Source organism: Lampris incognitus, chromosome 14 (assembly GCF_029633865.1).
Source record: "Lampris incognitus isolate fLamInc1 chromosome 14, fLamInc1.hap2, whole genome shotgun sequence".
Lineage (NCBI taxonomy): Eukaryota > Metazoa > Chordata > Actinopteri > Lampriformes > Lampridae > Lampris > Lampris incognitus.
The window spans coordinates 25,698,379-25,720,281 of NC_079224.1; the positions used below are offsets into that span (position 1 = coordinate 25,698,379).

Here is a 21,903-nt window from a genome sequence, read left to right on the forward strand (position 1 = left end):
TTATTTCTCAGTTTCTCAGAGTTCACAATATTGGGATGACATTTTTGGGGCTATTTGTTGTCCTCACTCGTATTTTATCATATAGGTTATAGAATTTACAACTCTGCAAAGTCAGTAATTCCACTCATCAGTTGTATTTTGACAAGAGCCGAGGAGAAAGAAACGGATTTGAGGGCCGCTCCTTTAAATGCGCTGTGCGTTTAAAGTATGCGGGGCAACATGTTACGTCATCACTTCGAGTGGGAGTCGAGGCTGTCGCGCCTTCTGTTGTCAATTTGCTAATTTGCGTCGGCTCTTCCGCTCCTCTCCACATTCGTTTATCGTCAGGGATAGCGACGATTTGCCGAATTTGCTAATCGTTCAGTAAATCGTGTCAAGTGTTCTTACTTTTCGTTTTGGGGAGGGGAACGAAAACAAAATGAGTGTAGAAGCGTACGGGCCGAGCTCGCAGACTCTGACGTTCCTGGACACCGAGGAAGCGGAGCTGCTGGGAGCAGACACGCAGGGCTCCGAGTACGAATTCACCGATTTCACCCTGCCGAGCCAGACGCAGACTCAAGGCCAAACGCAGAGTCAGCTGGACAACCAGGTTCGTATGACTTTTTTTGTGACGGTTCATTTATCAGGAGACATCTTGGGCGCTACATTGACAAACCCCGAATTGACAACTCCCGGCTAGCGATATGCGTCTCGTCTGTTACAGTTCAGATGGCTCCGGCTGTCTCGCTAATAACGTGCTAGCTAAATAACGCTAGCTTCCACAGCTAGCATACAACGAGCGTGTTACTATGGGATACGATATGGTTTGAACGTTTGACGAACTGTCTGTTTTTAACTTTCAGACAACTCGTCCAAATCCATGGACCTGTCTGACCGGCGAACGGCATAGTTTGTGTGCCTTGGGACTTATTATCTGAGAATAGTTTTAGGTCAGCCCACCCCGTACTATTGACATTAAAAAGGGTCTTGTTTGATCAGCGCATCTGTGTCCTCAGATAAACGGGCCTGACGGGATGTTGCAGAATGGAGATGACCCGGTGGTAAAAGCCAGCCAGCTTCTGGCCGAACTGAACTTCGAGGAGGACGAGGAAGATGCCTATTACACCAAGGATCTCCCCCTGCATGCCTGCAGGTAAAGGAGGGAAGAGAGGCTGTGATGTGCAGCGGTTGTCATCAGTCGAGAAACGTAACTTTTTAGCATTGCATCAATCAGTTGTTGAATTCTAATGGTTGCAGAAGTTCGATTATATGGTCTTGATCACCAAGCTGTAATGACATGCTTATGTTTATGAAATCCTTCAGACACACAAAAACAACAGATGATTAGTAGTTAAATAGCCAGTAAGAACATGCCAAAGTAAACGCAACTATAAATGCACATCAAAATTAAACCAGCAAGTTTTAGCAGTGGCAGGCTAGAACATTTCTATCACATTTTGCATTTGCCTTCACATCTTGCTTCTTTCTCTCCATCTACTGCAGCTACTGTGGGATTCATGATCCAGCCTGTGTAGTCTACTGCAACACAAGCAAGAAGTGGTTTTGTAATGGCCGTGGGAATACATCTGGCAGGTAAGGTTCAGTGATTGATCAGTCTTCTTTCGCGTACTCGGCTAAAGGAACTGGGAGTGAAACAGCAGCGCATACTAATGCCAATAAGCTTCCACACAAAAGGAATTTTGCGTGTGGACAATAAAGTACATCTAATTTATCTAGCTTCATTTTCATAGGTTTGATATAATTGGGTAATTTTTCTGTTGGCTAGATGGAGTTAAATAAAGAAAAGGTTTCACAATGATTAACTTGTGCTCATGGGTCACATTAAACTATTCTGACACTTGACCTGGTAAACCTGGAAATTTCTAGATTAGTTTTCTAGTCATTGAAAACACCCGACAAATAACAAGAGTGATCAGTTAACCGGGAAAATTATTGAGGTCATGGAAATTATATTTTTACCTGCTGAGGTGGCATATTTTTAGTGTAATTTTTACCTGAGATTGCATATTTTTATTGGCTGAGATTGCACATCAGTACCTGAAGTTTGGGGGGGTACATTTAGAGACCAGCTAAAAGTTACACAGTCCAGTGAGAGACTGTTGAAGGTATCACTGATAGTTAATACTGAATAATATGATCCTGGTTGGTGAGCAACAGTTGTCATGTATAACCAAACAAAAGCCCTGGAAAATATCTTCAAAAAAGAGTACACGCCTGATACAACTGGCCAGAATTATGTCCATTTTGTATAACCAGAGAAATGTCAGCCAGTCTTTATCATGGTCACCTTGTTCCCTTGATGTTGGCATTGAGAAGTTGGCCATTGCTGTACTTTGGGTGACATCCCCCAGAAGTAGCCACTTGTGTGCTAGTGTTGCTGTCAAGTTTGCTTGTTGATCAAATACTGTTGGTGCTATGGATTGCAATCAGCAAACTCAACTGCCAGATAGTGGCACAGCAATGTCATTGCTTGTGATGGTATGAATCTCATCACTTGGCACTTAGAATGCTTAATCAGAAAATAAATTGTTGTGCTTCCTTTCCGTTTGCTGTTTTCATGATTCCATAAAGACTAGAAGTTAAATCACTGCATTTCACGTTTTACTTCTACTTATGTTATTTTACTATTGTTTGTTTAGTAATTTATTACAATTTTATTTTTGTGAGGGATACATGGTCTGAAAAGGACAGTTGGTCACCTAGAGGCAAGTGCAGGTCACCCAGTCAGTGTTGTCTATGTTCATTCCTCTGTACCTGTGTGCTATCAACAACAAAAAATTATTTCATCGTTTTTAAAAAACTTTTTGATTTGTATTTTCAATTTAGCTAAAATGTACATCTGTTGCTCAGTCAACTCAAGTTTATTTTTGTTGCCCTAAACACAAATGCAGTGTCTAAGATTGCACATCTGGTTATTGCAATCAGATTTCAGTATCTTTTACCGCCTCATAGATTTTTGAATTGTTAATCTCTATTCTAGTCTGATAAAATGTAATTGCAAGGTGTAAGTTGGAATGTGGTGTAAACACTCGTGTGTATTTGGGGTACTAGCTAGTCTTCTGCAGGCTTGTACCTCTCAGTGACCTATAAAGAACACTTCGCCACCCTTTCTCTGGTTCAGCCACATTGTAAACCACCTGGTGAGAGCCAAGTCCAAGGAGGTGACCCTGCACAAAGATGGGCCCCTGGGGGAGACTGTGCTGGAGTGCTACAACTGTGGCTGTCGCAACGTCTTCCTGTTGGGCTTCATCCCCGCCAAGGCTGACTCTGTAGTGGTGCTGCTGTGCAGGTAGGACCAAAATGTCCAGATGAAACAAGGAATGTGCTGATCTGGGCTTTTAGATACCACACCGGCTCCCTAACTTAAATGGAAGAGTACTACTGTTTCAAGTGTTGGTGTGGAAACTCTGAATTGTGCTTTATGTTGGCAAACAAAACGTATTAGGTTAGTGCATTGAGCTATTAAACAAATAACCACAAGCAGATTTGTGAAATGAATTTGCAACAATTAGGTACAACACTGCCATAAAAAAGACTGTTGGTGTATTTATTACCGAAAATGCCATTACCATCAAAAAGACATGCATGTTAGGGTCAATACTGACCGAAGCATGGCAAGATGAACTGGAGTTGGTCCCCGGGCACTGCATGGCGGCTGCCCACTGCGCCTAGCTACACAGCTAGGATGGGTTAAATGCAGAGCATAATTTCCCCATGGGGATTATTAAAGTATATCAAAATCAAATTATGTTTATGAATTTGCTTTATTACTGCAGTATATATGATCTGTGACAACAATATAATCAAATCTTTTTCTGGAATACAAAGCTTATTTAAAAAAGGGGGTGGGGGGATGGGAAATCCCAGCTGTTTAAAAACCCCAGCCTCAGTCACGTTTTAATTTATTTATTTATTTATTTTTACTTCAGTATATGCTTTGTGACAACATTGTAATTAACATTTTTCTGGACTAGAAAGCTCATTTTAAAGAATGAAGAAAGCAATGGGAAATCCCAGCTCTTATATCCCCCGGTCTTTTGCCATGTTATTTTATGGGCGAAAACATTGTAAGAATTTTACCTAATGCCTATGCAAAGGACTTCCGCCTGCTCAAATCAACAGAGTACAATCTCCTCCAATTTCTTGCCTTTGTCATGTTGCTGTACAATATCAGTGAAGGCTAACAAGAGTAAAACAATATTAAGACATGAATAACTCATGTCTCAGTATTGATATTTTCTTTAATGCAAATAACTCTGCTTGACTATCAAAGTCATGCAAGGACTATATTGGGAGGGGATACCTGCAGTCAGCTTGAGAACAGATGAAGTCACTTAGTTGAGTGTTGAAATGTTTTCCCACTAAACTCCAGGTGAACTGATTCAACTTTTCATGCTAGTGGTGTTTGTGAAAAAGGACAGTTGTCAGTTATAGGTCCTTCTGTAAACAAGAATTACGGTCCCTGTGCTATAATCCACCCTCTTCTGATGGCATGATTATATGCACAAAGAAACTTATGTACTGTCAGTTTTGCTGCAGTCCCATGTTCGTCCTAACTAGCATGCAGCTATCAAATGTTAAACAGGAGGGACTAGTGTACGGGTTGGGTTGATTTGTTAGTGGCTTCTCCTGTCGAGTAAGGAGAGTTGTTTTTGCTGCTCTAAACCTTTATCCTAGCCACAGTCTTATTTTGTTGCCTGAACTTATTCCATATAGGATTAGACATCAGTTACCAAGCAACCAGTGCAAAGATCTAGAATTGGCTCTCACTATCAACCACCTTAGAAATCCAATGTAATAATGCACAATGAAAGCTAGCCACTATGAACCAGTACTTTTGTAATAGGTGAATGTGAAGAAGGGATCTATGTACAGCAGATTTTATACATAAATTGAGGTCTGACTGATTAGTGATTTTTGGACTTAAGGCAGATTTCCCTCAAATTTAGTTCCATATGTTGAAGTGAGGCTGGCTGTTGTCACATTTCATAATTTAATTTAATTTATTATAGTATAAATCTTTTGGTTAATTTTCATTAGTGGGTTATATAGCTTATATATGCCTGAGAAATATCTGCAAAAAAACACCTGCGAACTGTTATCAGTCTGGCGCCATATAAAATTGATTTTCTTCTATCTAAAGTTACACTTTGCAATACTGTATGGAAGTGGTATTCAACCACATTTTTGTCCTTCAACAAATAAAATAATAAGCCAACAATACTCCATAAGGTAGCGGTATTCAATCATGACCATTGAGGGCTGTGTGTAAGCAGATTTTCATTCCAACCCAACACTACACCAGCTGATTCACCAGTTAACACCAGACAGGCAAGGACTAATCTGTGAAACCAGATGGTGTAGTGTTGGGTTGGTAAGAAAACCTGCATACACATGGCCCTCCATGGCACATGATTGAATACCGTTATGTTATGGAGTATTGTTGGTTTATTATTTTATTTGTTGAAGAACAACAATGTCGTAAAATTGTGATTTACAAATGTCTTGCTCTACTGTTATCTGCCATCCACTCAGTGGACTTTTCAAAGGAGAAAATGACATTTTGTTTTGGTTAAAAATGCAGGCAGCCATGTGCCAGCCAGAGCAGCTTGAAGGACATCAACTGGGACAGCTCCCAGTGGCAGCCTCTCATACAGGACCGCTGCTTCCTCTCTTGGCTGGTCAAGATTCCCTCAGAGCAAGAGCAGCTCAGGGCACGTCAAATCACCGCCCAGCAGATTAACAAGTTGGAGGAACTCTGGAAGGTATTACGCTCTCATCTGTATTTGGTCACAGCGACTCTTTTCAATAATATTTTATTGGAAGGGACGTTGGGTGTACAAAAAAACCCAAACATGCAAATACAATGTAAATGGAAATGATTGTCCATTCAGCAACTCTATTGCACAGTGGCGCAGTGGTTAGCGCGGTTGCCTCACAGCAAGAAGGTCCTGGGTTCGAGCCCCAGGGTAGTCAAACCTTGGTGGGTCATCCCGGGTTGTCCTCTGTGTGGAGTTTGCATGTTCTCCCCGTGTCTGCGTGGGTTTCCTCCGGAGGCTCCAGTTTCCTCCCACAGTGCAAAGACATGAAGGTCAGGTGAATCGGCCATAGGGTGTGTGTGTGTGTGTGCACGCGCGCCAGCCCTGTGATGGCCTGGTGGCCTGTCCAGGGTGTCTCCCCGCCTGCCGCCCAATGACTGCTAGAACAGGCTCCAGTATCCCTGCGACTGAGAGCAGGATAAGCAGTTCAGATAATGGATGGATGGATATTTTAGTCAATGAAAGATCTAAAAACTCAGGATTGAGATTGAATGTAGTTGTTCAGTTGCCAGATACATTGTCTTCTATTGAGCATGCTTGCTTAGTGGTTTCTTTTTACGACGTTATCCGAACATCACATCTTCCCATCTTGTGCCTGTTTCGCTTGTCATATTTTTTTTACATGCACTCATTGAATGTATCCCCTTTAGCTGGATTGAAGGCATCTTTCTGTATTACTGTGTGACTCTCATGTCTTTGAATCCATAGCTCAGTATAACACGTGTGTGTGTGTGTGTGTGTGTGTGTGTGTGTGTGTGTGTGTGTGTGTGTGTGCGTGTGTGCGTGTGTTCTCCAGGAAAATCCTACAGCCACCCTAGAGGACCTGGAGAAGCCTGGTGTAGATGAGGAGCCCCAGCATGTCCTGCTTCGCTACGAAGACGCCTACCAGTACCAGAACATCTTTGGTCCGCTGGTCAAACTGGAGGCTGACTATGACAAAAAGCTCAAAGAGTCTCAGGTACTGCAGAACTGAGCCGACCACACAGCACCTTCAAACATACATATGCACAAACACATGCATAGCTTTCAGGCCATCACTCAGCTTTTTTTTACTGTGCCTTTCTACATGTGTATGACAAAAAGTTGTTTTTTTCAATAAAGTGTTTCATGATTTTTACAGTATGTAAACTGGAAATTAACATTAAATTTTTACATTGAATTTTCTCATTTGGCAGACATTTTTTTCCAAAGTGACTTAATAATAATCGTATCAAGAGTGCATATCATGTTAGGTACAATTTTTATTAGTGCGCAACGGTTGTTCATCAATATTAATGTGAATAATAGGGGATTCAAATTACAATTTAAATCTACAATGCCACAAATAAGCATCACAATCTTACTTGAGGCTATCTGTGAATTTAAGTAGGCCTGTAAGAGAAGTCTTTAGGCCTTTCTTGACTGAAGTTGGTGAAACTGCAGCCCTGATAGAAGATCGGAGCTTAAATTTCTGTTTCAGCTCTAACTTTTATTTTTTTATTTTTTCCATTTACTCAGACTCAAGATAATATAACAGTCCGATGGGACTTGGGGCTGAATAAAAAGCGGATCGCTTACTTCACCCTTCCCAAGACGGACTCAGGTGGTAATTCCTTGATTTTCTTCATCTTCAACGTCATTGTCATCGTCATGGTTTGTCTAAGAGTGGTCCTTGTCATCTCATTCCAAACACCTTGCATTGTCAAAGCATGCAAATGTATTTAAAGAAAAAGCACTGAAATTAAATTTTTGTAATATATTTAGAAATCCGTACATGCATATGTCTGGAATTTCCTCATACCTGTGTATTTATTTGTCTGTTTTTTATTATTTATTAACTTTGTCTTAATTCTATACTGTGATGTGTTTTCTCTCACTGCCTTGTTCCTGACTGTCCTTTAGATATGCGTCTAATGCAGGGAGACGAGATTTGCCTGAGGTACAAAGGAGACCTGGCCCCTCTGTGGAAAGGCATCGGACATGTCATCAAAGTTCCCGATAGTATCCTTATCCCTGTTACTTATAAAATACTGTCAAGATGCAGAATAGGGCTGTCACTTTGACAAAAATTCCTGTTCGATATTTGGAACAAAAATGTAGGCGAGTTCAAATTTATATTCAAATTTGTGCATCAATAGTGTCTCAGATTTTGAGGCTAAATATAAACCCAATCAGTGGCCTGTTATTAGTTGTCTGACATATTTTTCCACTTGTATCAGGAGGAATTCATTAGGAAAACGGGCAAGATATGAACATAAACATTGTGTTACATCATCAAAAACATTGACATTCTAACTTTTTTCTCTGGAGGTTCGAGATCGTTATTGCCCTCCATTTTTATAACCTGTTTTTATTTTCTAAATTTATATTGCCGCCTCCTGACTAAGTTGGGTGATTTGAGGTTTTGTTATTCTTGCCATACTTTTCGCATTCCCTTGTCATTTATTTATTCATCTATTAAAGTCCTCCATTCATATTTGAAACCCATGTTGGGTTGCAAATTCTAATTTAATTTCACTATTCAAATTAAATGGGACAGCCCTTATACAGAATAACACTAACCGTGTAATTGTATTTTTTGTTGTAAATATATTGGTTTGATATTCTCAAAAATGTTATTTTTGCAACTTAATTTTTTTAATGTTAAAGTTGGTTTCCAATCTAATCTAGCTTGTTGTGCTCTCTGTGTCCTATGGCCTATTGCCACAGCAGAAGAAAGAAACATGAGTGTGTTGTATAAATGACATGACAAAAACTATGCCCACGAGTGTTGTGTCCTCCTTGACTCTCTTTGCCAGACTATGGTGATGAGATTGCCATAGAGCTGAGGAGCAGTGCTGGGGCCCCTGTGGAGACCCTCCACAATTTCCAGGTTGACTTTGTATGGAAATCCACTTCTTTTGACAGGTATTCAAAAAGTAAAAAATAAATAAAGGGGGGGGGGACTTTTCTCTTCTACGTTGATGTCAACTTGGATTTAAGCAAAATTAGTGTACTTTTGGGCTGGTTTCTCCAAAACCAAAGGTGATAGTCCTATATTTTTACATATTGAAAGAAGATATTCTTAAAAGTTCTAGACTAGAAAAATATAAAAGCTTAAAAAGGGACTGTTACAATCAGTAATGTTGTCAGTGTGAATACTGACCTTTGGAACAGTTAAAACAAAGAACTCCAGATGTAACCTCATCGTAACTGAAAGAGGCCTCTCAGCATGGAGCTGAATTCGAACCTTGTCTGTGAAACTTAAGGCTTGTTGTTTCTCTTTGCATCATCCAGGATGCAGAGTGCCCTGAAGACATTCGCTGTGGATGAGACGTCTGTGTCTGGTTACATCTATCACAAGCTGCTGGGCCACGAGGTGGAGGATGTGGTGATCAAGTGCCAGCTGCCCAAACGCTTCACTGCCCAAGGCCTGCCAGACCTCAACCACTCTCAGGTAAGATGAGGAGAAAACAAACTTGTAACATTAATGAAGAAAATTGCAACAAAATATCTGGAGTTTATTTTCAGGTACTCAGAAATCCACAATGCACATTACCTGTTTGATGAGGTGCTGGGTGGGGGATGCCCTGCTGTATGGATGTGTCCATCTAATGTTCATATAGACAGAATTGTCTAAAATGGAACAGGGTAAAATACATTCAGGTTTAGTTAAAGGCACTCCCTCCCCATTCTAGTTCATGAGGCAAATAAAGTGTTAGGTGACATAATGCTGACCTCAATGTGTGTTTTGTTATATAGGTGTATGCTGTGAAGACAGTGCTGCAGCGTCCCCTAAGTCTGATCCAGGGTCCTCCTGGCACAGGGAAGACTGTCACCTCTGCCACCATAGTCTACCACCTGGCCAGGCAGGGTAATGGGTAAGATTGACACACAGCTGTCTTCTGTATCAGTCTTTGCATGAGAAACAATACCTATTGTGGCAGTTACCATTGCAATTTGTTTCTAAAGTGACCATTTAGCTGTGTTAGGTATCAATGTACTGCTATAACATGTCTCCCTCCAGGCCGGTGTTGGTGTGTGCTCCCAGTAACATTGCTGTGGATCAGCTGACTGAGAAGATCCATCAGACAGGTCTGAAAGTTGTGAGGCTGTGTGCTAAGAGCAGGGAAGCAATTGACTCCCCTGTCTCTTTCCTGGCTCTGCATAACCAAACCCGCAACATGGAAAGGTAACACCGCACACTCCATTCATTAATGCTACTATTATCAATTGCCCATAAAGCTTTTTTTCTGTGTGGTTATGTGTATATATTTCTCTTTTGAAAGATGTCAACAAGAATTCTCATCTACCAATGGAGCCATCCATTTAGAAAATGTCATCTTCTCTGTCATTTAACATAGCAGGGCTTCAATCATGACAAATACTTCTTGATAAGTTTAAAATTTGAGCTAACAGTGCAAGGCAACATATATTCTCATCTAAATCCTGTAAGAGTAGTATCGGTAAGTGTCAGCTAGTATTTCTTTTTTTTTTGCAGCTAAAAGTAAAAACAACCATTGGAAGCAAGAACTGGTTCTACATCCTGTAGTGTTCTTAACCTCGGCGTTATAGATTCAGGGTTTGGATTTTTGTCTGTGAGTAGGGCACTGTTGTTAAAAAGTGTGAATACTATGTTTTATACCTGCAGCATGCCAGAGCTTCAGAAGCTGCAGCAGCTGAAGGACGAGACTGGAGAACTTTCCTCCTCTGACGAGAAGCGCTACAGGGCTCTGAAGCGCACTGCTGAAAGGGAGCTCCTCATGGTAAAAACATCTAAATAAAATAGATGCATATCTCTATACTTAAATTTACTTAAATTTTGTGTTCTGCCTAAATATCACAGTAGCCATGGTTTCATCCACTTATGAAGTGGATTTTAAGCGTGGTGTTGGAAAGCCACAAAAAATATGATATGGATTTTGGCAAGTTTCCACCACATTTAGACTTTCATAAAAACACTGAAGAGAGAAATGGAATGGCTGACAGAGCTTACTTGTCATTGAAGCAATGGAAACTGAACTTTTGGAATTGCTCCAATGGCAGGTGTAATTCCTGTCAACCAGCCATTTATCTCTTAAATGTTTTTATGACATCCTGGTCCAAGGCAGACTCCCTTCATCGGCATGCATACTTTTGTGTCAATGAGTGAGAAAACCTTTGAGAATTCCACTCAGCTTTGTTTGTTTGTCTGCTTGTTTTTTTAACTGGCAAATTCAAATCCATTGCAAAAATTCACTAGGATGGGAACATGGCTAATGAACAGCAAATCAAGTGAAATTCCTGGTGTATTAAAAAAAAAAACGTATCCGGCAAATCAAATATTCTGATTTTGATTATTCTAATTGGTCTTACTTCTATTTTTCAGTGCATAGCAATTAAACTCCATTGTAAAGAAGATTTCTAGTGGCAATAAATCCTCAGAATTCAAAACATTTAAACATCTAATATGTGATTCTTAAATAGACATGATTGGACATATATATGACTTGCCAGGGTGTTTTTGCTGAGCTTGTCGCCATTTCTCCTGTCCTTTCCTCATCTTCTGTCCTCTCTACCCAGAATGCTGATGTGATCTGCTGTACCTGTGTGGGGGCTGGAGATCCCAGGCTGGCCAAGATGCAGTTCCGCTCCATTCTGATTGATGAAAGCACGCAGGCCACCGAACCAGAATGCATGGTACCTGTAGTTCTGGGTGCTAAGCAGGTATGGAGATGGCAATATCCTTTTTCTAGACATACATTCGGTTAAATAAGTATCATAGAAATAATGGTGTAAAAATTGGTCATTTCGTTGTTACCTCAGCAACATGTTTGGGATCATTTCTTGATAACTATAGGACAATAAGGGAAAATAACAATCCAGCTTTTGATTATAGGTCTTGATTGTCCCTATGGTGTCACAGATGTGATATTCACACTTTTGACCATCATACAACAGCTGTTGTCATTCTAACTTATTCATTGTATATAATAGAATAGTTTATGCTGAAGTGGGGGAGGACTGAAAAATTGTACACAAAGATGATTACTTTCTTAAAAATGTACCCAAGTGTGAGAAAAGTAGCCCCCCTCAGAACTACTTGTGTAACAGTGCTAGTAGCTTGTTAAAAAAAAACATTTTAGTTAATTTAAAATTATCTAATAATTCTACCCCCTGCAGCTGACATAATGGAATTAACCATTAAAAAAAATTTTTTTTTAAATTCCTGACCAGTGTAAAATAAAGAACTGCATTAAAACAGAATCCAATAGCAAAAGTACAGTCTTAAAAACTTCTCATTAAGAACAACTTCTTCTAAGATCTACATAAATACAGGTAACGTATTATTTGTAACTAGATAATACTGAGTATATACCACTAACCAGATTATGTAGAGATTGCTTTTAATGAGTGGACTTGCTGTGCCTAAAGGTCTTTTTTAAAGGATTATTCACATTCCAAAAGATTGTCAGCAACCACTTGCTCATAGTGCATAGTGTCATAGTGCAATATATGCTGAAGTATAATTTCAGAGTGTACCAGAGAACTAGTGTTCTAAATCACTGCTCATGTTTGCTCTTCTAGTTGATCTTAGTGGGTGACCACTGCCAGCTGGGTCCTGTGGTGATGTGTAAGAAAGCAGCCAAGGCAGGCCTGTCCCAGTCCCTGTTTGAGCGATTGGTGGTTTTAGGGATCCGTCCCATCCGTCTGCAGGTTCAGTACCGTATGCATCCGGCCCTCAGCGCATTCCCCTCCAACATCTTCTATGAGGGCTCCCTACAAAATGGGGTCACTGCCGGTAAGTCAGAGAGGAAACTGGTTTACAATAAGCCAAATCATGGCATTGCTTTCTCAATTCAAGCAAAAGTTTTCAAACTACCTTCAAGACTCTTGCCATGCTTCAACATGCAATTTAATGCCCTTAAAAGTTATAGCTCCTCCTTCCTTGCCTTCCCTTTACAATTAACTATTGGAAAAAAGGTTGTGTTTTCCAGCAACCCTATCAGATCTTGGAAAAACTGTAAAAGTAACCATTTCAAATGTTTTTGAGAAGAGACATAGACAGAGGTCCATTTCTCCAAGGATTTCTTTCAGCATAGCTGGGAGGAACTGATTTTATATGATGTCCACTTACCTAATAAAGAAAGCTCTGTTAAAAGAGGAAAGCAATAACTACGTAGCCACATTAAAAAAAAAATTTAATGAATAAATAACAGGCTGCAGCCTTTGAGGCTCTTTGTTTCGGGTGACCATGCAAAAATAAGCCACCACAATCAGCGGTGTGAACATCACAAGACCATGGTTCTCTGCATCAAAGAGTCTGTTTACGATGTTTTGCGTCACTTATTCTGTCATCTTTTTTTGCTCTCTCATCCCATAGCGGACCGTGTGAAGAAGGGCTTTGACTTCCAGTGGCCCCAGCCTGATAAGCCCATGTTCTTTTATGTCACCCAAGGCCAGGAGGAAATTGCTAGCTCTGGAACTTCCTACCTCAACAGGTTTCAACCTGTTTGATCATTTTGTTGATGTTTATTTATTTGTTTCAATTTTCAATGATTTGATATAAGGAAGAGATACTCAAAATTTTCCTCTAAACATGTTATCCACCTGCAATCCAGGACTGAGGCAGCCAATGTGGAGAAGATTACCACCAGGCTTCTGAAGGCTGGAGCAAAGCCTGACCAGATTGGCATTATCACCCCGTATGAGGGCCAGAGATCTTATCTGGTCCAGTACATGCAGTTCAGCGGTTCGCTGCACACTAAGCTCTACCAGGTAAAATTATCCAAAAAAAAAAGTTTTTTTTTTGCACTTCATTCGACCTTGCCATGGAAGTCGTATCACAAGGAGAAGGAACTCTAAAAGCCCACTAATGAGTTGAGTCTTAGCTGAAAGTAAATATGATTAGATGGTACTGAAAACTTGTCTAAAATCACAGGGGTCAAAGTGATATTTAGGGCTATACAAATAAAACTGTATAGAGTTTTTGCCAATGATGCCCTTCATACTCCTTTTCCAGGAGGTGGAGATAGCCAGTGTGGACGCTTTCCAAGGCAGAGAGAAAGATTTCATCATCCTGTCTTGTGTAAGGGCCAATGAGCACCAGGGCATCGGTTTCCTGAATGATCCCAGACGCCTCAATGTTGCTCTCACAAGGGCCAGGTAAAATAATTAAAAGTTGTCAGATGGCATCAGCTTGACTTGTTTTTACCACAGAAAGGTAGATGACTATTGCTGACTACTTTGCTGATATCATTCATGAGACACATTGTATATTGATTGCAAGATGATTTTACTTTCTACTGCTGTAATTACCCGTGTCTTGGCTTTAATGTCATGAGTATAACAGTCAATTCACAATACAATTGTGTTGTGTCCATTGTTTAGGTATGGTGTAATAATTGTGGGCAACCCGAAGGCCCTGTCCAAGCAGCCCCTGTGGAATCACCTGTTGAATTACTACAAAGAACAGAAGGTGCTCGTGGAGGGCCCTCTCAATAACCTGAGGGAGAGCCTCATGCAGTTCAGCAAGCCACGCAAGCTGGTCAACAGCATAAACCCTGTGAGTTGGAGAGACAGACTGTAAAAGAGGTCACAAAACTTTTGTTTAATCTTTTTTACCCCATAGCTTAAGGATTTTTTTCCCCCTCTCAGATCCTGAGACTTTCACAAAGAATAGGACAGTATGCCAAAAAGGCAGTGTTTTCAAAAACCAAAACAAGGACGACTCAAATTAGCATTGCAGGCTTAACCACCTACGTTCCTTTACTGGGCTCAAAAGAAATCTCTAGCACTACCTTTGCTTGTTAGAAGAGCATTAAGGGGGAATCTTCTGGTTGAGAGAGCAATTGGGAGAGTTCAGGAGCTACGTTTACAGTTTCAACTTCTCCTGTGGTTCCACAGTTTCATGTTTATTCTTGCATGTTATGAGCCATGAGAAATAATGGGATTCAAAGCACAGAGTTCTCAATATGTAGGGCCCTTAAGGCCTATTTGGGAATTTGCCAGGAAAAATGAAATTGATTGATCTACTTTGGTCCCTGAACCCATATTTGAGGAAAAAAATTGACTTTGGTAGTATAGTGAGAATGAATTATGAGACGGAGAGATAGAATACATTTATTGATGTGTGTGTGTGCTTGTGTGTGTGTGTATATATGATGGCTCATATATGTTCTCAAAGCCACTTTAGACATTGGAAAGACCGTTTCTTTTTAATGGTTTTACAGGGGGGTCGATTTATGAGCACTGCCATGTATGATGCAAGGGAGGCCCTCATTCCTGGATCTGTGTATGATCGCAGTAGCAATGGTAAGAAATTCTTCACACTTGGGTAGGGCTGTGCGATATGACCAAAATCTCATATACCGATATAGATCATTTCATATCCCGATAATGATCCATATCGTGATATAGCACATTTTCTGTAAATTCAGTGAATAGTTTCTGGTCTGGGCCTCCCCAGCGTGTGCGTGTGTGTGGAGGGGCAGCTCTGCCCTCACTGAACCACAGAGCACAGTAGCATGACCATAAATGACAGCAAAACGAAATAAAAACTCTCACACTGACCTGAATTGAAACAAGTGCACATAAATTAGGTAAACAAGATAAATAAACATAGTCTATCTATACTGTGTTTTGCTGTCATTTATGGTCACGTTAGTTTCTTGTCTCACCTCCTCTGCTCGCACACGGAGCTGAGCGGAGGAAAGACAGAAAATGGTAGAGAGTTGACGACAACTACACTAGTTACGTTACTGTAAGTGCAATAAAACCTTCACGAGTAAAAAGCCAATAAGAGTAATTTATTAATGTAATCCATGCAAAAGATGGACAAGCTCCAAATGAAGAAAAATATTGCCATAGAGTAATTTGCGACACAACGAAATATACGATAGAGCATAGATGAGACGATAGATGTTTTTCTATCCTCACACGATATATATCGTCATATCGCACAGCCCTACACTTGGGGCACTCGCGGCACTCAGATTACTGAGTTCACCAATAAATCTCCTAATGTTGCATCACAGAATGTTTCTATTATGTCAAATGCATTTTTGTTGAATTGTGTATGACTCACTCTCTTGTTTTTGCTGGGTTTTATGTGTTGCTGGTCTGTACTGACTGGAAAAGAATGACCTCACTGAGAACAGCAAATTATTACTCATATTATCATTGCAACAATCCAATAAACATTGGTAATTCACCACCACACCAAGTGTTAATGCAAGCATGTTTGATTTGCCTACCAAGAAGGCCATGGAGCACAGTCATTCCTAAAGTTTAAAGAAAAACGTAATGTGTGTTTCTTTACACCACAGGACGTACGTCTAACATGTACTTCCAGACCCATGATCAGATCAGTATGATCGGTACAGGCCCCAGCCCCCTGTCCTCCCTGAACATCCCCATCCCTTTCAACCTGGTGATGCCCCCGATTCCACCACCTGGCTACTTGGGACAAGCCAATGGGCCAGCAGCAGGTGAGAAAATAAATAAAGCTGTGCATTTGGAAGTGCGGGGAATTTTTGAACACTTCTGTTTGATTACTTGCACCATCGAAATGTGAGCGTATGTATGCTTGTATCGCTACTAACCCTACCTTTGTATCAACATTTGTTTGCTGTACTGATTTGTCTTTCTCCAGGTCGTGGTGGGGGTATGAAGGGCAAAACAGGGGGGAGTGGAGGAGGTAGTGGTGGGGCTCGAGGTGGCCGTCAGAAAAACCGTGGCGGTATGGGGAACCACAGTGGGGGGAATGGAGGACCAGACCGTGGACAACATGGAAGCCACATAAGCGGCAGTCAGGCCAGCCAGGACCTGGTTTCACAGCCTTTCTCCCAGGGGCCTCTCACCCAGGGCTATATTAACATGAGCCAGCCCTCCCAGATGAGCCAACCTGGCCTTTCACAGCCTGAACTCTCACAGGTGTGTTTTATCAGTTGGTTGTTGGCTGACGTTCCCGAGACCTCTCAAAACCTTCCTCCCCAGTTGAGGGCCACATCTTGTTGAAACCTGGTTTCTTCCTTCCCTGTAAAGGCATGATGAATGACATGACTGTTTACTGACTGATTTCTTGCGCATTATTTTGTTTCCCCTGTATAGGACAGTTACCTTGGTGATGAGTTTAAGTCCCAGATAGATGTGGCTCTGTCCCAAGACTCCACCTATCAAGGGGAGAGGGCTTACCAACATGGTGGTGTGACTGGACTGTCCCAGTACTAGGCTGTAAGAGACTACTTTTAAATTATTTTTTAAACTAGCCTAAAATAAATAAATGCTTGTAATTTGGTCTGATATTTTATTTCAAAATATTTATATTGATATTCTCTGAATTTAAAAAGTAACTAAACCCTAGACCACTATGGTGAGTTTGTTGACATCTACAGATTAAAAACCATCTAAAGGTTAAAAATGGGCTGCTAGGCTTGCTCTTGACTGTCAGTGCTGATTGATTTAGGTTTACCAGCACACCAAACAGACCCATTATTAATTATATTAGTTGTAGCTGTTTTTATGCTGCTATGCTTGAATCACAGGGTACAAAAACCTGCCTGGCTTATTTTTAACCTTTTAGTTGGTTCTTAACCTGTAGATGACAGCAAATTCACCAAAAAGGTCTGGGGTTAATTTGCTCTTTGAATAACTTTTTCTTGTTTTTACAGATTGCTGGAAAGGAGCTAGGCCTGTGTTGAGCTTAGTTTGTTGGTATTTTAATCTGGGTAATAACAAAAAAAGAACAAACGCGGATACCCGTTTTCCACTGCTACAACTGAAGCACCACTGTGTGAAAGTAACAGGAGAGAGATCGAGAGAAGCCAACCAATCACAAGAGTGAGAGCAAAATGGAAGCAGAGCTGGACGAGGAGAGCAAGAGAGAGCAGGAGACTGGAGTGAAGCAAGGCACTGCTTCTTACAAAAGAAGACACGGTGAAGGAGAGGATGTCGTTCGTCGTGTAGCACAGTTGGAGAGCCAAGATCTTCGATCGGTATAGGAGGGTGGAGAGTCAATAAGATTCCAGAAGGAGAGAGAGGGCAGCTCTTCTGCGTTCTCCTCCTGCGATCCCCCCCATATCGCTTGGGGGACGACCAGGTAGTATAGCTGGGGACCTTGCTCCAAAAAGCTGAGAAGGACAAAGGAGAAGAGGTGTTGTCACACCACTACTCGCCAAGCTCACTCAACAGAATGTCTTCCATGAATTGGAGAGAGAGAGAACAAAAGGGGACTCAACTCTTTAAAGCAGTCAGTCCATATGGGAACTTTTTTCAAATTCAAAGCTTTGAGTCGAGGTTCGCGTTCTGCATTCAAACCTGTTTTGAAAAAGAAGCAAGTGAAAACAAAAGGCTTTTTAAATGGGATTCTGGAGTGTTTGTGGCACTGCGTGTCAAATAGATTACATGAAGTTTTGGGAAGAAACAACCATGGACCATTAGCTTTGTTTTTTCTGTTTGTTTCCCTTGAGGTTCTGAAAGATGAGAAGCTAGTGAAGTTGGCCGTCTTTCCAGTCGGTTTTTTTTTTCTCAAGGTGGTTTAACAAAGAACAAGTGGTGGAACTGTCTCCGAAAAAGAATATACTTTTCAAACAAAAACATGTTTGTCTCCAAATTTAAGAGGGTGGACTTTAAAGCGTTGTGGTTAATTGAGACAATTTTGTTTTTGGTTTTTCAAATGTTTTTTTTTTGTAGTCCAGTAAGTATGTAGAAGAAAGTACCATAACTATCATCCAGTTAAATGAAGCAATGATGCTTCCAGCCTTCTTTGACTGTTTCCAACTCTTATGAAAAGCTTCATAAATGGCTCACCACTCATTCAGAAACCTTTAGGTACACACTAGCTAGCAGACTGGGCTCATCTTGTTCATGGGAACGTATAAAAAAAAATGCAAAATCAGCCATGGAGAGGGTAGCATCCCCAAAATACATTTGCCCAAAACTCCGAACTTAACATATGAAATGCTGAACAAAAGTCAATGGCGAACATAACAGGTATGAGCTTTAGATCATGACCTGGTGCTCAGACAGATGCTCTACAGCATCTGCCTTCCAGTGATGGTGGATATGTGCCTAGTTTGCATTGGACAACCCCAAAAAGGAAGGTGAAATGTTCCAACACAAATCTGGTTAAACTGCAGTGTTTGCTAACCTCAAACACCATGCATCCATTATCTGTACCCACTTGACCATTTTGAAGAGGCCCTGTGACCCTGAATTGGATTGTCTTTGATGACAAAGAGACTGACCATATCTTGGGACTATGTCTGATTCTGATGAGAGATGTTTGGAGAAGTCTATTGAAATGTCAAAAAAGATTTAACAGAAATCTTGGGTTATATCTTTGACTTTAGATATGGGAGCGGAAGTCATAATGACTCATTGAGTGTAGTTTTAGATTAAGGTATGATCTAACCCAAATGAAATCCTCATTTACCACTATTATATATTTACCTTTTTGCTGTGCTTGACTGTCTTGACCAAGTGCTAATACCATAGAATTAGAGGAAAAAGTTGTCTGAATGAATAGTGGACATGTAGAAAAACTACCTGCTTGCTCGAGCGTGGTCTTAGTATTCTCTTGGTAAACCATGTGTCTGAGTAGTTAAATGTATACTCTATGCCCCAGTGTCCCATGGCTTTAAAGGGACAGTCGTGACTGTGTCATATGCTTTCCAAATCAAATATTTGCTGCATCAGTTGCTATCTCATTGGCCTCCAAGGTCACCTAACCCTTTACCATCTATGAGACCATTGTTTAATGACATTCATTTGTCTATGTCACTGATAATAAGGAGACTGTGACAGCTAGTAGTCAACATTGTCACCATTTTTAACAGATAAACCCTAAGGACTATAGGCAAACCTACACTGTTATATAACTTAATATCCATCCATTAAGCACTTATTTTGTCCCCACCTGGTCAACAGACGAAGTGAAACTGACATGATGTACAGGAAGCCCAAAAATCAGACTTGGAGATAGGAATAGTTTTTCCTGATCGGTATGCATATTGATGAAAGCTAGTGTTATGAAATACTGAACGACACAGTCAGTTTACGACCACCTGTACAGAAAGTGCATCTTCGTTATTGTCTGTTTTGGATCTATCAATATTACCCCCACCTTGATACGTATGCGCGGATATCAACACGCATACCATTCAGAGGGATAACAGTGCCTGAATGATAATTTGCCCTTATTTTACGACTTGTAACTCCTCACCAGTGCTGGGTGAAATTGTCATTACTTGGTGCATGTATTTATTTACAGGCATAGTTGGAGGCTCTAGCTATTGGAAACAAGTTACTCTGTATTCTTTTTACTGGAGAGAAACAAATGAAATCATGTAGTTGGAAATGGTTAGTTATTTGTTGGTAAAGCCTGAAGTGGTTGCTAGTCCCTTAGCAACACCGTTTCTGGACTGGATGACTGTTCCATGTTGTCAGTTGGGTATTTTCTTCTTTTCCGTTTTGTGTAATATGAGAATTGTTTGGGTTTTTTTGTTTTGTTCCTAAAGGTTAAACTCAGCTCATTGTATTTTTAATTAACTGAACGGGCTCCACTGTTTTGTTTTCTCTCTGCTGATTATTTTTGGTAGTTATCAGCTACGCTCATACAACCTCCACTTGTTGATGTCCTTTGGAACAAATAAATAAAGGTTGCCTCTTTTTGCTCATCTGAAGTGGCTTTATTGGATGACGTTACACAGTCATGCTTTCGCCCTCAGCCTTTTATATTTTATTGTCGGACTTCTTGCCGACGCTTCGTTCAAATCACGTTTCATCACGGCTGCTGACTGCGCAAACCCGAGAGTGAACGACTACTCATTAATTATCACGCCCCCCCCCCCCACCCAGCGGTTCAAATAAGCAAGTTATCGTAATAGTTCCGTTTCCGTGCTGGCGCGACGTAACTCGTCAAAATCTTCGGAGTCCAATGTCGCAAAAATACGTTTGTAGAAATGCAACACTACCGCTGTTGATGGTGTGGCGTTGACCCGCTACTGTTCAGTAGTTTGACTCCGACAAAAAACAGAAAAAAAGAAAAACTAAAGCCAGCAGGTGGTACTGTCGACAGCCACTAATAACGTGTGAGACTGTTGAATGGCCAGTCAGCTAGCCAACCAACCAGCCGGCGAGAGTCTCGTGGCGCTGCTGCTGTCAGAATTGCGGGCTCCGGTCAGCGGGAAGTAACTCGTTGAAAGTAAAACCGACACCGCCGAGGGGAGAAAACGAAGGAAGCCCTCTGCTGTCGGTGAAAACGATGGACGGGACTGCGGCCCGGACTCTTATCTCCGGCTCCTCCGCCTCTTGACTCCTCCGTTCAGGCCGATGCACCCGAGGACGGGACCCGTCCGTCGCGTCAACCCCAGTGCCAGTTTGCAAAGTGCTCGTAGCTGCAGTCCGACTGTCAAACGGTGCTTTGCAGTGCAACATTCCCGTGGAGAATAAACCGGAGGGGGGGAGGGGAGGGGGGACACTGAGCGCCCGTATCCACACACAGTAAAAAGCAGATTGGGACAACGGCGGCAAAATACAGCAGTCACAAGGCAAACTGTTCTTGCTGAAGAATAACCACAACGGCCTTTCATAATCTTTTTACATCGAAATGGGGTGAGTGTAACGTGGCTGTGACACTACGTGTGTTTTGACACTACGTGTTTTGATTGACACTACATGTGTTTTGACACTACGTGTTTTGATTGACACGTGTTTTGACACTCCGTGTGTTTTGATTGACACTACATGTGTTTTGACACGGTGTTTAAAAAGTTTTTTTTTTCAAATCATGATCCTTCGGTTACCGGTCATACTAGGTACAACGGTCACGTATAGGAGGCTATAGCACCCCCCCTCTCTCTCTGTGTCTGCTTTCTCTGATCGCCCGTCTCTTTTGCTGGGAGTAAATGAAACTGCTGAATTTATCAATGCAGTGCTCTCCTTTTCTTCCCCCCTGTCATTGGTAGAAAAGAAAACTCCGTCACCTTGTAAGATGTTTCCGCACCACAGAGAAAGGTAAGCTACCTGGTTTTCTTAACTTTCACTCATCTTTGGGTTTGTGCTTTGGGACCTTCTTTTTTTTTACCTGCGCGCGCGCACCTGGAATTAATTTATTCATCTCAAGGTTGAGAAAAAGGTAAATATC

The 21,903-nt window shown here is 41.2% G+C and overlaps 2 protein-coding genes across 3 annotated transcripts in view; both read left to right on the forward strand.

Annotated features, from left to right (window-relative positions):
• The first annotated feature begins 184 nt into the window (after positions 1–184).
• LOC130123531 (regulator of nonsense transcripts 1-like) lies at positions 185–20,428 on the forward strand. 2 transcript variants are annotated; one of them, XM_056292721.1, is made up of 24 exons: positions 185–589; positions 996–1,132; positions 1,483–1,572; positions 3,122–3,289; positions 5,585–5,765; positions 6,616–6,777; positions 7,317–7,404; positions 7,701–7,799; positions 8,597–8,705; positions 9,075–9,234; positions 9,540–9,658; positions 9,805–9,969; positions 10,429–10,543; positions 11,340–11,483; positions 12,345–12,558; positions 13,141–13,258; positions 13,379–13,535; positions 13,780–13,922; positions 14,148–14,322; positions 14,990–15,071; positions 16,085–16,246; positions 16,411–16,691; positions 16,869–16,991; positions 17,429–20,428. In XM_056292721.1, exons 1-23 carry the CDS (start codon positions 419–421, stop codon positions 16,986–16,988), a joined length of 3,360 nt encoding a protein of 1,119 aa, XP_056148696.1. In that variant the 5' UTR covers positions 185–418; the 3' UTR covers positions 16,989–16,991; positions 17,429–20,428. The 2 variants fall into 2 exon arrangements, with proteins under 2 accessions (XP_056148696.1, XP_056148697.1); XM_056292722.1 differs by having other exon boundaries at positions 7,317–7,401.
• Positions 20,429–21,260: 832 nt separating this feature from the next.
• The window catches only part of LOC130123917 (homer protein homolog 3-like), a 43,436-nt gene continuing 42,793 nt past the window's right edge, over positions 21,261–21,903 (forward strand). Inside the window, exon 1 of the mRNA XM_056293247.1 lies at positions 21,261–21,371. Coding sequence (XP_056149222.1) covers positions 21,367–21,371 — 5 coding nt within the window. The 5' untranslated portion in view covers positions 21,261–21,366. The remainder of the gene's footprint in view (positions 21,372–21,903) is intronic.